This window comes from Scardinius erythrophthalmus (genome assembly GCF_964197995.2).
Source record: "Scardinius erythrophthalmus genome assembly, chromosome: 17".
Taxonomy (NCBI): Eukaryota; Metazoa; Chordata; class Actinopteri; order Cypriniformes; family Leuciscidae; genus Scardinius; species Scardinius erythrophthalmus.
The window spans coordinates 9,947,388-9,970,705 of NC_138237.1; the positions used below are offsets into that span (position 1 = coordinate 9,947,388).

Sequence of the window (23,318 nt, forward strand, 5' to 3'; positions counted from 1 at the left end):
ACTCAAAAATGTTATGGTTTATTTTAGTTTAGTTTTTTTTATCTCTAATAGCTCAACGTAACTGTATGACTCATTTACATATCAATGCAACAGGGCCCTCCAAATGGGGCGTGCCTTCACTTTTAATAATACAAAAAAATCGCTTTTTGCACATTTTCAAGGAACAAACGTAGGCCTACATTGTGTGTTTCCTTCATCGGGCAAATGTGTACGTGCAAATGTAAAATATTAAAATTCACTGGTCGAACTATCCCTTTAAGTGCACCCGTCGTGCATGGCGACTTCACTTGCGCATGCGTGCTTCGTTGCGTTTTCAGAAACTGGAACTGTTCATTTTAAAACAGAACACTTAATTTTCCCGCGGTTTGTGAGAGCGGTTCACAGCAGCAACGACGACATTGACAGGTACAAGCCAAAGACAAATATTAAAAGTTAATTTCTCAGTTGTTTCCAATTCACATGTTGGCTTAGTTTGAGAAGCACATCTGTAAAATGAAAGCATCTCAGATAGATTAGTAGTTTCTTTAATGCCCAATGTTGTGATAAAACATTCAGTTTTAGATGGCTTATCAAATCTACAGTTATCTGTCAGAAGACAGTGCTTCTGTTTTAATGTTATCAAGTGCCTGTTGTTGATATAGCCTACTAATTTATTTAGGAATAAAATGCTTAAGCTTCTTTCAAAATGGAATCTAAAATCACATGTAAATGACTTTACCAACTGATTGTTTCCTCAACAGCCATTGCTCACTTCCTGCAACTGCCCTAATATATATATATATATATATATATATATATATATATATATATATATATATATACAGTATATATATATATATAAGATTTGAAATAAGTTGCAGGAAGTGAACCTGCTACAGCTTAAGCTTTGTCTGTGATAACGGGAAAGTGCTATTGTTGATTTCCACAGAAACAAGATTTATTCCTAAAGCTGCACGGGCAGCATTGAACTATATCTTATCAAAATAAAAAATCATTCCTCTAATTAATAATAAAAAATATTTAATGAACATTATTGAACATCATATTGCCATACTGCCATTTTTGTGTCAAATAGGCCATTCTGTCCATGAGTTGCAGTGATTTTTAATACTATATAAGAACAGCGTCAATTAATGGCAGGAAAATAAGCTCTTTTTTTTTGGCCTCTCATGGCCAAACTGTCTTGTCTTAGTCTACTTGAAACCAGAACAGGACTCAAGATCTCATTTACTATTCTTTCAAGATGAACAAATCTCTCTTTTTTCACTTCCATTTTTGGTCATCTGTGTTAAACACACATACACAGTCATACAGGTTCACTCTGTCATGAGTAATCTTATCTGTGCAGAACGTTCGAAATACTCCTGATGACTCAGATAAGAAACTAAAACACACAGAGACCTTCACACACTAAACACTCCTGTTTTAGGGCTCGTGGCAGAGTTAGTTATATGGTTTTGTGTGTTTGTGTGTTTGTGTGTATGTGTGTGTATGTGTGTGTGCATGTGCATGTGTGTGAGCGCGCGTGTGTGTGTTATACAAATTAGAGTGTTTGAAATAAGCTGTGTAACAGGCTCAAGGTTTTGAGGGTCTTGGGGTGAAACATTTTACGTCATTGCAGAACAGATCTCAGGGCCGGGGCACTGCCTAATGCCACACTCACTAACACACACATTACCACACCATCCATCTATCCATCCATCCATCCATCTATCTATCTATCTATCTATCTAATAATGAATTGGTTTGAGTAGGACAAACTTAAATTAAACTAATTAGTTCAGTCAAATTAACTTTTATGAGTATTTAGGACTTTTCTTTCAAGTTCACAGAACTGATATATTTTAAGTAAATTGAACTGTTTCATTGTTTTGAGTTTTATGAAATTATTTCTTTTAATTTAGACGAACTTAAGTTTAACTGAAACGGCTTGGATGTCTATTTCCCAGCATGCTTTGCCGATGGGACTCGAAAGGGAGAGTAAATGCTCAAATTAAGTGTAATATAATGGTTTTTTTTTTTGTGCAAGATTAATGTTAAGTGGGAGATTTAGTAGTGATTAATGTTTTGTTATGTTAATTTAGAAGAATTTCTGTTAATGTTAGTTTTAGGATAGTTACCATCATGGTGACAAGTGGTGCATGCTTGATTTAAGAGCAAATAAAACTTTATATTGCTGCAATCATACAGCAAGTGCTAACATACCATTGTTAACATGTTAACAAAATAGTATGTTAGCAAACTAGATTGTTAAAGCTAGCTAAGTTTATAATAAAAGTGTCCACATTGAGATTAGATGAAATTTTTAAGTTAAATGTATGAATTAGTGTACTCAAACATTTCAAGTTAAGAACAATTAAAATGTATAAGTAAAAGTTATCTATCTATCTATCTATCTATCTATCTATCTATCTATCTATCTATCTATCTATCTATCTATCTATCTGTCTATCTGTCTGTCTGTCTGTCTGTCTGTCTGTCTGTCTGTCTGTCTGTCTGTCTGTCTGTCTGTCTGTCTGTCTGTCTGTCTGTCTGTCTGTCATAGCCTAATATATTTCACCCAGATTTTTAACAGTATAATATATTAGATATTTAATGTTATATTTTGTAATAACTTTCATTAAGGAATGCTTATCATATCTTCAAGTAGCCTATAAGAAATGTTATGAAAAAAATATATATACTATTTGTACCTCAGTGTACTGTAGTAGACATTAGGCTATAAACAGTATGCAAACATATTCAGTGTATAATCTTAGATTTATTAAAATCATAAATGGATGCTGCTTGACTGGGACATTACTTGTACATGACATTACCTCCCCTACCCATTAAACACTTTATTTCCACTTTTTGAATATTTTCTTAATTTTTTATTTAAAATAAATGCTACTCTGAGTCTGAGCTGATATGCGATGGGAAAAGGGAGAAGAATGAGTTCGGTAAAAGGCGGATTCAAACTAGGCTCACATCGACTCTCCACACCACTGATTCTGTAGTGGGATTTCTTTTGTCATTTTGCCTGACTCAATCAGATAATGATGGGCGAGTTCGTGTCAATAGCTTTTGCTAAAGAGTTGGGCTATTTGCACTTGGTGTAAATAGACACTCTGAATTTATATAGTACATTTCTAACCCTCCATGACATTCACAGACTCCTGATCAAAACTATTGTTAACGTAAAAACAAACTTTGAGTGGAAATCTCTAAATGAACTGATTTTGGTCAAAATACAGTGTGTGAATCAACCTGGAGGTTACATCAACAAAACCAAGTAATTTTTAAAGGTCAGATCGAGTCCTTCGTGTTTTCAGTTTTAAATTTGTGTAAACAAAGACTACTTTAACATTCTGTGAGCGTAAAAAAAGCTGCTTTCAATTTATGTGACACAAATGATGGAGCGACAAGATCCTGCTGTTATAGACCTACATACTTAACACACTTGACATGTGTAAGTGTGTGTGTTTGGAAAGCAATCTTCAGAAGTGTGGTGTAGAGAAAGTGTGTGCAGGTGAAGGACAGATAAGAATACAGACCACCATGTTAACATGTTGCACTTAGTAAAATCACGTTCACACACACACCCTGGTAAACACATTTACACTTCTGCCAGTGTAGAGTACATATAGACCAATACAAGGATAGGAATCATTTTATATAAGCTGCGTCAATGACCTAATCTCACTTTTAACGGAAAGCACTGAAGTATGGCTAGTATGAAAGCGAGTCCTTTTTCTGGCTTTCCCCCCCTTAATTCTCATTCTTTTTCTTTTCTTAAGCAATTCATCTTTCATCCTGGAATATCATTTTAATTCAACTATAGTTGAGTCATGTCGGTGGAAAGGCCACGAAGGTCAAAGACTCTTTTGAATCTCTCTTTATTCCCCTTTCTCTCCTCTCTTTTAAAACTAAAATCAGGTGCGATGTTCAGGCCTTACGTGAGAAGTGACAACTCCATTGGACATTCGGAGTTTCGACCTTGTTGGGGCGAACAAAGTCTTTATCTTTGTGTGTGTGTGTGTGTGTGTGTGTGTGTGCGTGTGCTTATTGTTGTTTCATTTTTCAGAAGAATATTTTGATCAACAGACTATACTGTAGATTAAAATATCTATCGGAGATGAACATCTATCACGTCAGTGAATGGGAACCATGTGTCGTGCATGACAGTTCAATAATAACCAATTCTGTTAGGCTTTTTATTAATATTTCTTAGACTTCGTCACTGCTTTAGGTGGTGGTCTTAAATAGATCCTTTTCAATGTGATGATAAATGGCCAATATAATATGTATAGTTATATTATGATCCAAATGTAGGCTAATAATTATGGTTAATAAGCAATATGGCAAAGCATTTTTGGTTCTGTGGTATAAAATGTGTGTGGCTAATATTGATATATTGAATTATAATAATGTGCCAAACACAGTAATGATGTAAAAACATATGCTTTTTTATTTTTATTTTTGCTTCTTTTTTATTTGGAGCTATTATACTAAATGTTTGGATGTGGGCCTTTCTTTTTTATGTGATACATGATAATAAATTATAGAATTGTGATGACTGTATGCTTTAACATATAAAAGCCCCATGTAAAATATAAATAGGCTAATAAAATAATATATAAAATATAAATATTTTAAACAAATAAATAGTTTATTCTAATAATATGATCAAATAATTATGATAATGATTATTTTTTGCTATTTAATTATTTTAAAATGACACCAGCTTCAACATTCACAATTGAATGAATTCACAGTTGTTGTTGTTTTTTTTTAATCTGTGGGGAGGGGTATATTTTGGCTGACAAAAGGAAGTCAAGAACAGGCAAACAAAGCATAAGAATTTCAGGCCTAATTGAAACAATTAGTCCTGCAGTCAGATTCATGTGATTGTTTTTATCAAACGGTGACATATGACCAATGTTTTAGTTCGGATGTTGTTCTGGCACTCACCCTCTGATCTGTGCCACTCAAATATTTCCTGAAGTGTATTAATTAATATGCTAATGAGAAATGAAAGCGGGCCCGTCAGCTATTGTATTTATTGTGCGCACACATGTTCCACGTGTCTTTGATGGAGAACGATCCTTAGCACCTCTGCACGCTGTGTTTCGTGTTCGTTATTGATTAAGAAGCACAATGACTGATGGGAAATGCGCCATATGGAGACACTCGTGCGCAGGAGTCACAGAATGAAAGATGTTTTGTTTGCGCGTGTGTGTGCGGTTTGAAAACCAATGCCGATTACTTCATTATATCCTAATATATATATATATTGAATATCCAATGGCCTACCTACGTTATTCAAGGGGACACTTTCTCTTTTGATAGTGAAATTAATGGGGACATTCTCTAATTTTCTGACACCACTAATGTTATAATATTTCATAAGAAAAATCTTCCTCAGTTTTAATCGAAATGTTTTAAGTGTGACCATTTTTGCACTTGACATTCAGGCAAAACATAAAACAAAAAATGCCCTGATAAAAAGGCATAGGCTACATCTTTATACGTTAGAATAATTTACCGTCTTTGAAATGGGTAGACTATCTCTCTTTTATTCGTTTTATCTGTATTCTTATTGTATTGGTTAGATGCGAATGTAATCAGAGGTCGTCTGTGAAAACCTGGGATTTATCAGTCGGTTATGATTGTGATGATGAAGATGATGATGTTTGTATGCGTATGTAGGCTATGCATACATCTCAACGATTGCATGACGGGTCATGTAAGTCAAAATACAATAATAATGGACAACTTTTGATTTAAGAGTTGAACTAAAGCATGTCAGCTATCAGATCACATTGGGCTGCGGCTGCTATTAGCGCATTTAACTCACTGCATGCTTTTGAATGTCACGTGGATCTTGATCGTTCAGCTTTTATACACTCTTAATAATAAAGGTTCTTTACTGGTATCAGTGGTTCCATAAAGAACCATTAACATCAATGGAACCTTTCAATTAGGCCTATACAATAGGTTCTTTATAAGGGTTCTTTAGATTTTTGAAATGTTATTCACACTAAATAAAATTGTTCTTTTAAGAACTGTTCACTTACCAGTTCTTAGAGGAACCCAAAATAGTTCGTTTATGGCATCGCTGCGAGGAAAAACGTGTTGGAGCCCTTTATTTTATTTATTTATTTATTTATTTATTTTCAAATTTGAGCAAAAATGTACTCTAATTCATGCCTGCTTTGGACCATTTATAAGTGTGCAGATGCTATTTATAAATAATTCTTATAATAACGAATAAATGTAAGGTTACATTTGTGCACATGATGTTTTTTATTTTAACACAGCAAAAATAGTGTTAACACGTTCACTAAAACATTTTATGATCAATAAGTTATGGCAACATATGTTTTTACATTGCTTCAACTCATCAAAAAGTTAAGCAATTTTCAACCTTTTTTACAAGTTCAACTAATTTTTTTAATCAGTTTCGTGTAGCCTAAATTAAGTTGAGATGATCCTTAAGGAAACAACTTTTTTTACAGTGTTGATTAAAGTGTTTGCTTAGGTAGCTGACTTCATATAAGAGTTCATTTTAATCAGAAATTATTCAGCGTTAATTTGAACTAAAACGTTTTCATGTCTCCTCCTCATTCTCGGTACCTGTTGCAGATAGGCGCTTCTTCCTGTCGCTCATTCACTCCTTTTTTTGTATGTGTGTGCGTGCGCGCGCGTGTGCGCGAATATGAGGGCATGTCTACTGTGTGAACGCACGAGGCCAAACACTAATAAAGAGCTGCTGCCCTCGCGCTGTCCTCGCAGACATCACGCAGGTTTTTACCGGGGAAACACGCACAAAGCGAACCGGCAGGCTCGCGCGGGTGTCGCGGCTCTAGTGATTAAATTCCTCGCGCAGAGATCAGCAGCACTGAAGCACCGCAGAGGAGCAGGAGTCACTGACAGGTAACAGTTCTTTCACTTCAACATCACATGCTTTCGTGAGTTCATTTGGACTCATTTGCATTCCAACCAAACAGCGTGAAAGAACGATTATTCTATTAGTAGGCCTTAAGTAATATTTTTATATCACATAATTAGCCTATGTTTAGACAGCATCTGAAATATAGGCTATTGGTATTTAACAAAATAATAGCCTACAGATAGGCAGCGTTAGTATTATTGCTCAATTAAATGCACTAAATGATGCCGATGTCATATTTTCTTGTTAATTTAATGTGATGTGATTTTATAAACATTTACTGCTAAAAATCATTTTAAGCGTGGACAGAAATTACAATGCCATCATGCTAAAATGTTCCATATAATGAAATCTTTAGAATGATCAATTAAATGAGCTGCTTTATAGGCCTATTGAATGCGATCATTTAAAGACCTTATTGTTCAATTATTTTTTGATATCAGATCACATTTAAAATAAAGGTTCCAATTAGAACCGACAAAGATTTTACAGTCTGGTGCATCAATATTTTTTTAAATGATTTAGTTCCTTCCAGAGTTTCATGAAAATCCATCGATGTTCTGGTCCAGAAATGAATAATGTAACTGCAAGAACATTTTTAATTTCCAAAGAACCATAACGTTTTTGCAGAACCGCTGAAGAACCTTCATTTTAGCAGTGTGTGTTTGTGTGTGTGTTGCGCAGGCGCTCGGCGGGGCGGGATGGACTACAGTTATGATACGGACCTGGAAGAGTTGTGTCCGGTGTGTGGGGATAAAGTTTCTGGCTATCATTATGGGTTATTAACCTGCGAGAGCTGCAAGGTAATAAATCAGCCTAAATAAGACAGTTTCAATCTGTTGTAGGTGACCTAAAATGTAGTAATTTATGCGATTATATTTAGCCTACTTGTTTTGTTCAATTAAGAATCATTTGTTTCATTTAAATATTTATTTGAACTGATTTGTATTTTTAAGGGTCAGGTGAAGAAACAGCTCTGTAAGCTGACAAATGCAGTTTCATTTTTTACACTGTATCAAATGTTAGATGTTTTTATGATTATTTTTTTTCAATATATTAGTCTATTTAGATGTTTCCGTCACTGCGAGCAAATTAATAATGTAGGCTATATGTTAATTTTAAAGCTACCATGGTAATTCATATTTTTTCTAGAATTGCATTTTTATTGTTTAGATTTTTTACCTTTGACGAATCGTAACAGTATTTATTTTTTCATTATAAAGGGTTTTTTTAAGAGGACCGTACAGAATAACAAACGGTACACATGTGCAGAGAGTCAAGACTGTAAGATTGATAAAACCCAGAGGAAACGGTGTCCATTCTGCCGCTTCCAGAAATGTCTCAACGTCGGGATGCGGCTGGAGGGTGAGCGGAACAGTTTCATCTCAAATATAACTGCAATGAAATTTATAAAGCATATTTGGAGGTCAAATAATAATCAATTATTTAAGGGATTACATTGGTAAATAATTTCGTGTAAAATGGGCTATTGTTCATCCATTTTTTTTTCATTTGTTTCTTTTTAATATTGCTTAGGCTACTATCCTCTTATTATTTTACTATTTTATTTATTATTAAAATATACATGTATGTATTATATACCCGATAAAGACAATCGTACGCCTGAACAAATTTTGTTGCCTATTTTGTAAGGCATGTTAGTCTGTAAAAAAAAAACAAAAACAAAAAAAACACGAATCAGAATTTAAATTCCATTGCAGCCGGTTGATTAGTTTCATATGTAGATTTAGAATAAGAGAAAAGACCGGGGAGGGGGGAAATCAACAGTGAAAAAATAACAAAAGAAATCGCAGTGCTTCTTGCAAGGTCGCTATTATCTGCAGGCACCTCAGCGTTCCCGGCTGCGCATGCTTCTGGATCAAGGTTAAGTATTTATTTAAGCACGACTCTATTTTAATCAGTCAGGCTATAGAGGTATTTTTAACTAGTTCGAATAGAAGGACGAATTTGATAAAAAACGGAAAAGAAGCAACATTCAACGTATAGAACCTAATCCTTCACTTCTAAAAATAAAGATTCCAATTAGAACCAAAAACGGTTTTACAGTTTTATGTCATATAATAACATTTCCAGTTCAACAAATACATTATTATTAAGTATTTATTTATTTATATAGTTGAAAGCGAGAAACAAAGCAAGAAGTGAAATTTAATTTGAAGCCAGGTATTCATATGAACTGAAAAACCTTTATACACACACACACACACACACACACACACACACACACACACACACACACAAACAAACAAACAAATAGAGATGAAATAGGGGTAGGAAACAGATAATATATATATAAAAAGGCAAAGGAAAAACAGTATAATTGATTAATTATTACACACACATACATTTAATACAGAACTTAATACAGAAATACTTTTTTTATTTGATATTATTTTTGTATAAAACTTTTACTTAGAGGAATTATAACAGCAATACTTTTACTATTAACAATGAACATTATAATACAAATGAACATTAATTACAAAGCGCAATGTAATACGGTATTGTTTGTGCTCACAGCTGTCCGTGCCGACAGGATGCGAGGAGGGCGAAATAAATTCGGCCCCATGTACAAACGAGACCGGGCATTAAAGCAGCAGAAGAAAGCTCTCATCCGGGCCAGTGGCCTAAAGATGGAAGCCACGCCCCCTTTGCTGTCATCACCACAGTCTGACTACAGCTTCAGCACTGCTCTCTCCATTCCAGCTCAAAAAAACACACACCTGAACATCGGCACCTCGCTGGCCCCCACCGATTATGAACGCAGCCTGTACGCATCCGGTTCCCTGAGCTTATCCGGCCCAATCCCGGCCCACACCCCTCTGCCAGCACAGTACCCGTATCCAAACCTACCCGGCCGTGCCATCAAGTCCGAGTATCCCGACCACTACACAAGCTCAGAGCACTACACCAGCGCCAGCTCCCCAGAATCGGTCCCAGGCTACACGTACATGGATCAGACGCGAGTGTCGAGCAGCCCGCCGCTGGCCCCACCGGGCTCCACAGTCCCGCCGCTGGTTCTGGAGTTTGTTCGCTGTGAGCAAGATGAGCTGCAGGTGCAGAGCAAGATAAGCGCTCACCTGGCCCACCTGCAGCAGGAACAGAACTCTCGGAGTCTCGCAGCCAAACAGGAACGACTCAGCACCTTCGGCCTGATGTGCCACATGGCCGACCAGACGCTCTTCTCCATCGTGGAATGGGCACGCAGCTGCATCTTCTTTAAGGAGCTCAAGGTGAGTGTGAACACGGGCAAAATCCTATTATAATCCGAATTATAAGAGGATTGAAAGCAATGCACACCTCATCAGCACACACACACACACAATAATGTTTGCATTAACGGAGCGGATGCAGTCAGCGTGATGAGATGATGCTGACATGGATGAACAGGGAGTGTGTGTGGTGTGTGTGTGTGTGTGTGTGTGTGTGTGTGTGTGTGTGTGTGTGTGTTTCCAGATAAACAGTCAGGCCTGCTGTGTTTGCTCTGTCACATTTATAATGGTAGTGATGTCTGATGTGATTCAATCAACAGGAAAGTATTCGAGGAAAGTATTCTGGTTGTTCTTGTTGTAGGTCATTTTTAAAAGACCAAGGAAATGTGGTTTTCTGCTATAAATGACGTCATTAACATGAAGCATTGGATTGTAATGAGGGTTTAAACTGGTTTTGATGGCAAAGACTGAGTATATTAGACTGAATTAAGATAATAATCACTATTGTGCATTGGGGTTGGCAAGATTTTTTCATGTTTTTGAAAGAAGTCCACCAAGGCTGGATTTATTTGATCAAAAATACGGTAAAACCGCATTCTTGTCATTATCATTGTTGAAAACAGTTGTGCTGCTTCATATTTTTGTGGAAACCATGATTAAATTTTTTTTTTTTTTGCTGGATTCTTTGATGAATAGAAAGAACAGCAATTACTTGAAATATAAATAATTTGTATATAATTTGTCAGTTCTGATTAACTTAATGCATCCTGAATAAAAGTATTAATTTCTTTAAAAAACATTACTGACCCAAACTTTTAAACAATTGTGCAGTTATGTGTAGTTGCAAATACTAAATTAAAATATTGGATTATCACAGAATTTAAAATATCTATTTTTGAGAATTTATACCGGATACTGAACTGAATTCATTTAGTAGCAGTTATTTGACATCACGAGATTATTAAACCATGACTGACTCTCTGGTGGTTTAGCGCTATCTTCACAACTCCTGTGTTAAAGCTACAATATGTAAGATTTTTGTAATAAAATATCCAAAAATCACTTGCACAGTGTGATATATTTCCTGCAGTTTACAATATCCCAAAAGTTCCCAAAGCATTACGTCTAGCGGCATGCTCACGCTGTTGTTGTTTTCTTCAAACATTATGGACCATGGCAAGCAGACTTTGGGACAAAAGGAGAACTAAAACGAGGATCAATATCAGCTCAAAAAAAAAAAAAAAAAATATCGGTTTTCGAGATGCCGAGAGCTCCACGTCCGTGACAAACTTGAACTTGACAGAGATGTGCAAATGTAGGCTGCATAAAACTAATCAATGTTATATAGCTCAACATGATACATTTTTTTAGAATATGATCTGTATGTTATTCTAATGTTGATCTAGCTTACTGCTAGTCTCATACAAACAAACTAACACATAGCATAACATTATAACTTTCAACACACTCATATGCAGTTTAGTGTGATAGTGTAGACCAAGTGAAACAGCGCTGCATTACCTCACAAGTTTCATTCGTCTAATAAACTGACCTGTGTGAGTATTAATCCAGCACTTGCGGGTAAGTTAGTTCGGCAGAATGAAATGTCCTTATTCCTTTATATCCGCGGGACTCGCTGATATCTGTCTCTCATTAGCAATCGCGCCCTGCTTCATACCACAGTCATGTTAAAAACATCATTGTATTCACTCATCCATAAACATTATTAGATCCTTCGGCATGACGACAAGTTCCATAATTCCACTTATGCTCATCAACCGACGCCTTTGTTATTGTAAGAGGTTAGCGGCCCCTAGTGGCGAAAAAATTACATATTGTAGCTTTAACATAATATGACTTGAAGAGGGATCATTTCATTCATATGTAAATTGTATTGATTGTAGAAGGATTTATTGATAATCCGAAATGTTGCAATATATTTTGGGGTCATTTCAGAAGGTTCATTAACTTTTTCCTTGAGAATAATAGCGTCATAAAATTGAGAGTTATATAATGTCCATTATAACCCATGGCATTGAGGGGTCTTTAAATAAAACACTTGAGTTTTGTTAGTCCTGAAGAGCTCTTTAAATAAACTCTAGTGTGTTTGTTGTCTTAGAGGAAATAGAGGATACACTCCTTTCTTTTGTCCATTCTGAGCTCCTGTCTCTCTCTGTAGTGTTTCCAAACTTTGCTGACAATGCAGCATGCACACAATGATACATTACAGCATTTCAATCAACTCACACACACACACACACACACACACACACACACACACACACACACACACACACACACACACACACACAAACAAACAAATAGAGATGAAATAGGGTCAGGAAAAAGAGGCTTGGAAAACAATAGGAAGGCTGAAGTAAAGTCTGAAATATTATTATTTATATATATATATATATATATATATATATATATATATATATATATATATATATATATATATATATATATATATATATATATAAAGGCAAAGGAAAAACGGTATGCTTCCCAATCCCTGTGTGTGTGTGGTCCTGGTAAACCCTACGTTATGGGGACCAAATGTTCTCAGGGTTAGTGTAAGGGGAACAAATATACAGTTTGTACAGTATAAAAATCATTATGACTATGGGATGTCCTCATAAAACATGGAAACAGTGTGCGTGTGTGTGTGTGTGCATGCGTGTGTGTGTGGGGGTTAGCAACAGCATTCCACTCCAGATAAGGGGAGAATGTGAATGTGTTCAGTCTGGCCTGCATGTGAAGGTTTTTCCAATTCAACAAGTCTCTCTCATTTTAATTCATCAGATTCCTCCAGAAAATATAGATGTTTTACTCATTTGAATATTATTCTCTCCTAAAAATAAAGATTTCTGTTGGAAAGAAAGTTTTTTTTTTTTTTTTACATTCTGATGTCATAAGGAAATCTTTTTACTGACCTTTTTATTTAGTAATACTTTAGAAACTAATACTCTGATCTGAACAACCTAAACTGTGACATCAAGATCTCTAAAGTACCCAATGAAAAGACTAAACCTAAGAACCTTTGAAGAATCTTTCATTTTAAGAGTGTGTGCAGTTTAAATTGTAGAACAAAATTCAAGTTTCAAGTTGTGTTTACCACATACCTTATTTACAGCATGCACACAGTGATACATTACAGCATTTCAACCACACACACTCAATATACAGTACATAGTAACACTTGCTGTTCTTCGTTCTTACACACACACACGGACAATGAAAATCTCGAGGGAACCAGTGGTGAATTAGTCTTCCGGCGTCATTCCTGCTGCTATATATATATATATATATATATATAAACTTATTGAGCTAAGCTATTTCAACTTTAAGCAACTTTAATGGCCTAAAGTACAATAATTATATAAGCTATAATAATGCCATGGTAGTTTCTGTAAGTGATATGCCACTACTGACTGACTCTAAACACACTGAGACAGGATACTACAGTACTAATACCATCATCACTTCCTCTGTCTGTGCTGATGGACTGTTTCCACCTCACACTGTTACCTGAACAGGTGTGTTCATACACACATATCACACCCACACACACGCCGGATGTGAACTGTTAGTTTATTTACCGTCTGAAGACTAATATATGCAGACCTCATTCAGTGTGTGTGTATGTGTGTGACAGTTTGAAAAATGTTTTGGATGGTTTGTGTGCATCTACAGACAAGCACTCTGTGTATGCCTGCGATACACTGATGACTTACATTTCATTCAAAAGATTCTTATGCTCACCGAGGCTGCATTTATTTGATCAAAACTATAGTAAAACAGTTATACTGTGAAATATTATTACATAATAAAAAAAAACTGTTTTCTATTTGACAATTCCACATAACTTATTGTTTTCAATTACGCATTAGGTTTATTTACTTAATCATTTTAAGGAAATGAGTTTCCTCACTTTTTTTAAGTGAAGTCAACTGATCACTTTTTACAGTAAACTGCATTCTCAATGTAGCTTATGTCCTCTTTTGTCTGTTTGTTATTTTTTTCTTCCTCATTCACACAGCTGGATATGTGTGTCCTTCTGGGTCAAAATCCCAAATTCCTGCAACACAAAAAAGAGGCGGGTTTATTCCACAAAGATACAACGGAGAGAGAAATAGCTACACGAATAAAGCCTGTGTTGTGGAAGTCTGGGGCAGCGGCAGGTATTATCGCAGATAAATGAGGGTTACAAAATATAGAAAGCGCTGACAGGGAAGTGTTGTGGTGTTCAAGTGTGGACGTGAATGTGGATGCGTGTGTGTGTGATTTCAGAGTCAACAGCTACTGCTGAGAAATGGACAAGGGTCTTGTTTTACTCATAATCTTTTCAGAGTAAAGCTTTTTCTCTGTCCCATATAAAAGCCCACACCGGGGCGCCAAGGGCATTTGACACTCTCCAAAAGCGGCTTCACACAGCACTTATAGTGATGCCGCTGAGGACAAACTGAAAAATACTAGTACACTAATGGTAGTAAGTTGCAAGTCCAGTATTCAAAAGGGAAGTCTGTTTTTATGAAAGTCCTTATTGTAGCACTCAGTATCATTTATTTATTTTCTTTATTTTCTCTTGTCACTTTGATAAATCAATAAGCCTATTTTTCTTTAGCATTTTGTCTTTGCCAGTCATGGATTACTTGGTGCCTTAGATGAGAAAAGACCAAATTTTCACACAAAATGCAATTAGAAAGCAAAAAAAAAAAAAAAAAAAACCTGGATGCCGCTCAATGAATCAAACAAATCAAAACCAAATTTGAGATAATCACTTATTTGCTTTCAAAATGTCTATCTATCTATCTATCTATCTATCTATCTATCTATCTATCTATCTATCTATCTATCTATCTATCTATCTATCTATCTATCTATCTATCTATCTATCTATCTATCTATCTATCTATCTATCTATCTATCTATCTATCTATCTATCTATCTATCTATCTATCTATCTATCTATCTATCTATCTATCTATCTATCTATCTATCTATCTATCTATCTATCTATCTATCTATCTGTCTGTCTATCTATCTGTTGTCTGTCTGTCTGTCTGTCTGTCTGTGTGTGTATAATTTTATAACAATTTGATTTATTTACTCATTAATGTATTTACATTCAAAATGCATAGTTTTAATGAGAATAATATATGGCCATTTTAATATGGCTCACTGCTTTGTTTCAAGATTCTGGTTGTCCAGTTTTGCTGTTATGTGACTCTGAATGTTATTTCTGAACTTATTTCTACTTTAATCACGGCACTGTGCTTTAAATCATAGGCCTATGTTGTTTGATCATACTTTGCTAGCTTGATTCTTAGCATTGCTAAACACTAGCTAGCAGCACGTTCACTTCTAGTTAAATATAAGTGTGTTTTTATGTTTATTTGTGAAGGCTGCTAAATGCAGAAAGCTTTCTCTTTTCAAGTATGAAATGAATTTCTTCAAAAGCGCTTCAGTCACTGTATTCTAACTACAGTCAGAACATTCACTAGCTTTAGCCTACTTCACTTAGCATTACTTGCTTTTTCTCCATTTATTTGTGCGACAAGATGTTAAAAGGATAGCTTAAAAATGAAAATATCATAATTTACTCACCCTCATGTCATGTAATTTCCACAACATATGACTGTCGTTCTTTCTCTTTTGGATGTTTGTGTGAACTATAAAGACATACTTGATTTCATATTTGAGAACACTAATTGCTTGTGACTAGTAATCGGCTGATTGCAGGGCTACAGAAATGGTGCCATTCCTTAGATTTGAAATGATTTCTTTGCAGTACAGTGAAATAGTGTTTAATGACATTCACCTCAGCATTTATTGCTTTCCTCCATTTTCATAGAAAGCTCTTACATGTGCGTTTTTTGTCTGTCTGTTGCTGTAGACACACAGGTACACAGTGTTCAACAGATGCGCACACGCAAGACTCCAGCTTCCTTCACTCTGTGCAGAATGTGCCGTACAATCTCTCGTCATGGCAACAGGAGTGTGGCATAAAGGAGTGATGGATCAAGCGTCCAATTCTATGCGATTAAAAAAAATACCAAGTGCGTTTCTGTTGCAATTACAGTTTTTCTCAGTCGCTTTGGTGCATTTCTCACATCACTATTTACATTTGCACAACAGTTAGTTCAACCTCCACAACATTTAGTCATTTGTGCACATCATAGTAGCAGTTTCTCATTCCTCCCAACAAATTGCAAATGCTTTTGGACATGCATCAATTGCTTTCATACAACTCTCTGCTGTTTTATAACATTATCATTTGCTTATGTCATGTCAGTCAAAATTAACTATACTTGTGAATGCTGAATAGTCATTCCATATAAAACTAATAGTCTTCATTTCATTGCTTGAGTCATTACATACAAAAATGTTGAACTAGTTGTCAAAATCTGTCATTTAAAAAAAAAAAAAAATCCTGAAAAAGTCTCCTAAATTGAACAATTTGCAATTGAGCAAGAGATGATATTCGCTGGGATGTAGATTAAATTATGTGACCAGACAGAGAGGAACGTCTGGATGTGCATGAATGATTACAGTCCTATGTATGTTGTATGTTCAGTTCCAATACAGTATATTGGCCTACTGCAATATTGTGTACAGTTGTGCACAGCTCTACCCAAAGGGAGTTTATGTTTGTTATAAATAAGGGTGTATTTTTTTCTTTTGCACAATGCTGTGAACAAATTAGAATTGCAAAGAGCATATGCAGTAAAAATGTGAAACATACATATATTCAGTGTCTTGTACTCAGTTACCTCATAAATACAGTAATGTGTAACTTTACTGTATTTTTCAAATGGCTGTGCAAATAGTATTTAGTGCTGTATTGAGCATTTTCAGGTAGTGTCACCAAGATCTGACTTTTTTGCATTGGAAAATATTTACAGAGTAAACTGTCGTAATGAAAACATGACTAAGCCATTTGACTATCTTGTTCATAAACGATGGTGTCACGACTTTTTATTTTGTTGACACTGACACTTTTATTGACATGAATACTTGCTTTTGAGGAATGGGCTATCCATTTTGAGCAAGTGACACGCTTTTGCAGGTCATCAACTAGGTTTTGCAGTTTGTACTAATTGTTTTGAGAACTGCATTAACTGTTGTGCAAATGTAAATAGTGTTATGAGAAATGCACCAAAGCGACTGAGAAAAACTGTAACTGTGCCGCCCCGGGAGGCTTCTGTGGGGTCACGAACCTCGTATGCAACAGTGAGCTGAAAGTTGTCTCTGTAGAATTATATCATACACATAAGTGGATATTTTCAATCCAATTATACCTGTAGGCTACTGGACATGACTGTGGACTGTGAAGCACAATAGCGGGCAGCTACTGCGGATCTCTGAATGAACACTGAATCACATCGTCAGCTCTGCTAACCTCGATGATAGTTCAATCCATTCTGTTCCATTTTTATACACTAACTCAATTCTATGTTAGGCGGTAGAAAACTTGCAGCTCTCTGAGAAATGTGTGTGGGTGAGGCTATGTGTATGTGTGTGTGTGTATTAAATATGCATTTTAACTTTCAAAAGGAAACATCAAATTTCATAATCTCAATGTTTCTCCTCAAATAGAGTCTTACGAAAGTCTTCTGCTTTTTCATATTTTGTCTCCTTTAGAGTTTCAGAAGCGATTTCAATAATTTCTCACATTTTGCTTAAATTTGCCATAATTGGCAAAAATAATAATAATAATAATAATTAATTTCATATTTATAGATCTCTATCCTTTTTTATTATATCTTTGTCTCATTTGTTTCCATTTTTATTAAACTATTTATCTTAGAAATGAGATAAGCAAATTAAATAATGTTCTTGTTAAATCAAATATAAGTGATGAAAATATAAACAAATGTAAATATTATTGTACATTCACTGTAAAAAAATACTTAGATAATTAATGTGGTTCAGATAACAATATTTTGAGTTTCTTTTCATTAAACCAATCTCTATTGTATTAACTCAATTTTTTATTTCAATAAACTCAAAATTTGAAGGCAGCCATGGTAACTTACTTTTTTAAGTGAAACCAACTATATTTTTACAGTGATAAAATAAAATAATAATAATACATATCAATAAATATAACTACATTTTCAGAGATTTGAAGCAATTATAGAATCTACAAAGCCTCTGAGCAATTATATTTCCATAAATAATAATTTATATATATATATAAAATAAATCTACATACATAATGCAAATGCATATTTACACAAATATTTGTACATTTCATGTCCATTTTCATTTATTCACTCTCTCTCTGTCCACAGGTGGGAGATCAGATGAAGTTGCTGCATAATTGCTGGAGTGAGCTTCTTGTGCTGGATTACATCGCCAGACAGTTGCATCATGGGAAAGAGGACAGTGTGCTTCTCATCACTGGACAGGAGGTAACACACGCACGCACGCACGCACAAACACACACACACACACACACACACACACACACACGCACACGCACGTATATGCATTGGATCCACTCAACTGATGTTTAGCATATGTGTGTGTGGGTCAGGTTGAGCTGGGGTCTTTGCTGGCCCAGGCAGGGGTCACTCTGAGCGGGATGATACAGAGAGGTCAGGAGCTGGTGCATCGTCTACAAGAGCTTCAGCTGGACCGCAGAGAAACCGCCTGTCTCAAATACCTCATCCTCTTTAACCCAGGTGAGGCAGCACGTGCTATTACTGTAGCTTTGATGTGATTGGCTGACGTCTTTGCATGTAAACTGCCGAACTGCTATGTGTGTGTGGACACTGTTCAAAAGTTTGGGGATTTTTTACAAATATTTTTGAAAGTAGTCATTTATGCTCACCAAGGCTGCATTTATTTGATCAAAAATACTGTAAGAACATTAATATTGTGAAATATGGTTTAAGTTTTGTTTTCTGTTTTAATATTTTAAAATTGAATTTATTTCTGTGATGCAAAGCTGAATTTTCAGCATCATTACTCCAGTCTTCAGTGTCACACGATCCTTCAGAAATCATTCGAATATGCTGATTTGCTGCTCAACAAACATTTCCAGTTATTATAACAGTTGTGCTGCTTCATATTTTTGTGGAAACCGTGACACCTTTTTTTGACACCAGGATTCTTTGATAGAAATAGAAATCTTATGTAACATTAAATGTCTTTACTGTCACTTTTGATCAATTTAACGTGTCCTTGCTGAATAAATGTATCAATGTCTTTAAAAACAAACAAACTTTTGAACAGTGGTGTATTAATGTGTTCATAGTTATGACATCATAACCAAGATGATTTTTGCTGCTTATTTTCCACAAATCATTGGGGAGTAAGATTTGCATCGTAAATGTCGATTGAGCAGCTTTTTATTATAATTTCAAAAGACCAAAAACCTGTTTCCCATGATATGACTTTTAATTCAAGACTTTTTTTATTAACCTTGACTGAGTCCTGAAAGATGTTTTAAACGTATAAATTCCACTAACGTGATTGGCAGACGGAACGATAACTATCCAGTAATGCACGTCTTTCGGTCTTTTAATTTTAATAATGTTTCCCTTAAAAGGTTCCGCTCAAGTGTTTGAATGAGTTTTACTTCTTAACTAACTCCAGAGACCAAATCCTTTGTATCATTGTGGAAGAGTTGGGAAATTTCCTCTCTTTCTCCGTCTCTCTCCCTCCGCTCAACGCCGCTGCTGATGTTTTAATAGTTTAATATAAAAAATACATTTTTATAGCCACCGCGGTGGCACCGTCACCCCGTCCTCCGTGTCTTATTGAGCGTATCTATGTTTCCCCCGCTGGGGTTTGACCGAGGCTAATTAACTTCTCAAAAGACGAATATTGCATTGATTTTGATCCACGCTAACGAGGACGCGTGTGTATCAGGCTATTTGTCGTGAGTGGCAGCGTGTTTTGTGTGGCGCGGGCCGTGCGCTAACTGGGTAATGGGCTTAATTAAAATGAAAGCCTCCTGAATCGCTTCTGTTTACAAAGGCAGGGAGCCGGACCACGTATCCAGTCGCAGACGCACACACACCGTCTATAGCGAGACTCCGGCTCAAAAGAACTTTAATGGATTGACCCCATATTGGTCCGTGCTGCCATGGCCCTCTCTTTCTCAGCTTCAGGAGAAAATGTTCCTTTATTGTTCGCGTCCCCTTAAGTGAGAGCAATTTAGCTCCAACAAAAGCTGCTTTTCATAATAAGAGTGCCTGAGAGCTGTGTGCATGTGTGTGTGTGTGCATTCAGAAAGTGCTTGAAAACCCATTTTCCACTCATGCCGTCTTTAATGAGACTCTATCGGTGCATCTCTCACTCTGCAGATGTGAAACTGTTGGAAAACCAGCCTTACGTCGAGAGCGTGTACGAGCAGGTGAACGCCGCGCTGCTGGAGTACACACTGTATGCGTATCCGCAGTTCCCGGACAGGTTTAGCCAGATCCTGCTACGCCTTCCCGAGCTCAGAGCGCTGAGCACGCAAGCCGAAGACTACCTGTGCTACAAACACCTGAGCGGAGAGGTGCCCTGCAACAACCTCCTCATAGAAATGCTGCATGCCAAGAGAACCTGCATCTGACACAAGCGCACATTCACACACACAACAGCCTGATTCCTTCGCAGATGACGCTGTTATCATGTTGTGCAGCAGTCATCTCTCACACAGAAAACCTCATCAACCATGCCACTGTGTTTCTGAAAGAGGAAGAGGGGAGATGTCAGTGTTAATGACTGTGTTTATAATACACTCTTAAAAATAAAGGTTCTTTATTGGCATCGATGGTTCCATCACACAAAAGTTTCTTTAAACATTTCTTTATAGTGGGACAAGTGGTTATTTTAAGAACCGTTCACTGAAAGGTTCTTTGGAGAACCAAAAATGGTTCTTCTATGGCATCGATGCAAAAAAAAGAACCCTTTTGGAACCTCTATTTTTAATGTGTATAGAGCGCTGCAGGGAAGACATGTTTTTTAAGGCCAGCCCTGAGGTTCCCTCGACAAAAACACATTAGGATTTTTCCATTGGCTTTTGAGTTATTGTACATAATAAGCTCTCTGACTAACAAAAGTTATGATTCTTACAGGCTTTGCTCATCAAGATAATCTTCAGAAAATGAACAAGCCTAAATACAATTGCCAGATGTAAAAAAGCTAAACGTGGGCTATAAAGGAACTACACCAAGGTCGCATGACATTAACATTGATTTGAATGTTTTGCTAACAATCCCATTGAGTTACAAAAACATCATTTCTGAATGTTCCCTGAACGTTCAGAACTATCTTGGTTATGCAAACATTAAGGGAACATCACGTTTTGTAATCTTGGAAACATTATGAGAACTTTACTTTTAAATGTTCTCTAAACAATCTGAAACAAGTAGTAACATTAAAAAAATGTTGGACAAACATCCAACTAAAACATACATATATATATATAAACCACCTTTTTCAAGACAAATCTCGGTAACACTTTGCTTAAAGCCTTCATGTATAATGCATTATAAAGGTATTTATAATATACGTTATAAGAATGCATTATATCTTTTCAAAAATAATTGTAACCAAAGTTAAAATGCATTATAATTAGGGCTGTCAAACGATTAATCGCAATTAATCGCATCCAAAATAAAAGTTTGTGTTTACATAATATATGTGTGTGTATGGGATATAATTATTTTCTATATATAAATACACACACATGCATATATATTTAAGAAAAATGTGTTATTTATATATAAAATATTTATATATAATATAAATTATATATAATATAAATATATATACACATTATATACATGCAAATATTTCTTAAATATATACATGCATGTGTGTGTATTTATATATAGAAAATAATTATACACCATACACACACATATATTATGTAAAAACAAACTTTTATTTTGGATGTGATTAATCGCGATTAATCGTTTGACAGCCCTAATTATAATATTTGCAGATTCATTGTTACTCATGCATTATATTGCACTTTATGCACTATATTTATGCACTATAATACTTCTGTTATAAGGCATAACAGAAGTATTATCATAAATTATAACTTGGTTACACTTGTTCTTGAGATCATACAATGCATTATAAGGTGGAAAGCAAGGCATTTAATGCATTAAAAATACTGCGTTACAAAAAATCTCAAGGGGTATTATTGTGAAATGTGAAAATATCTTGAGCTTGTGTTCACCACAGACCTTATTTCAGGCATTTAACCAAAAACTCGATGGAACCGAATGCTAAAATGCTAACTCGTTTCCAGGTGTTGGCTTAAAAAATACATCATTCTTGCAGCTCACTATTTAAAAAAGCAACAGATTGTGCCTTCCCTCTCATTACACACACTCACACACCGAGAAGCACTTCTTCTTTAAAAAAAAGTAAGTAAAAAAACAAAGTGAGGCATAGTCACAGCCAGACAGCATGACCGTCATGTCAATTGAGACATTTCAAGAAATACGAAATGAAGTAAAGCACTAATGAAACAGAAAGCTGGTAAATCTAATGAATTCCTCAAGAGGAGCCAGAAAATGAGCTAAATAACCTTCATTAACATTCCCTTTTTAAGACTGAAAGCAAGAGAGAGAGAGAGAGAGAGAGAGAGAGAGAGAGAGAGAGAGAGAGAGAGAGAGAGCGAGGGAAGGTGCCATTCAACAAAGCTTTTCCTGCACATCCATAATAGCTCTGCCATTTAACCTAGTGAGCTTAGACAGGATCTTCTTACGAAATAGTCTAAGATTTTGTATGTTTGTATGACCAAAAAACTAAGGAACATCACCCAAAGTCAGTCCCAGAAAGCACTAGAATCAGCACAGTAAATATATATATAAATACATTTCAATTATATATACAATACAGTTCAAAAGTTTGGGGTCAGTAAGTTCTTTTTATTACTTTTATTCACAAGATTGCATTAAATTGATCCTAACGTGACAGTAAAGACATTTATAATGTGCAAAAAGATTCTTTTGAAAATGTATCAAGGTCTCCACGATAACATTGAGCTAAACAACTGTTTTCAACGCTGAAAATATTAAGAAATCTTTCTTGAGCAGCAAATCAGCATATTAGAATGATTTCTGAAGGATCATGTGACACTGAAGACTGGAGTAAAGATCATAACAGAAATATTTTAAAAAATATAT

General features: G+C 35.5%; 1 protein-coding gene across 1 annotated transcript; it reads left to right on the plus strand.

The window, feature by feature from the left end:
• Positions 1 to 6,727: 6,727 nt before the first annotated feature.
• nr5a1b (nuclear receptor subfamily 5, group A, member 1b) lies at positions 6,728 to 21,809 on the plus strand. Its single transcript, XM_081390502.1, has 7 exons — positions 6,728 to 6,918; positions 7,619 to 7,737; positions 8,158 to 8,299; positions 9,476 to 10,188; positions 18,468 to 18,587; positions 18,713 to 18,860; positions 20,490 to 21,809. The coding sequence occupies exons 2-7, from the start codon at positions 7,636 to 7,638 to the stop codon at positions 20,741 to 20,743; spliced, it is 1,479 nt and encodes a 492-aa protein (XP_081246628.1). The 5' UTR covers positions 6,728 to 6,918; positions 7,619 to 7,635; the 3' UTR covers positions 20,744 to 21,809.
• Positions 21,810 to 23,318: the final 1,509 nt, after the last annotated feature.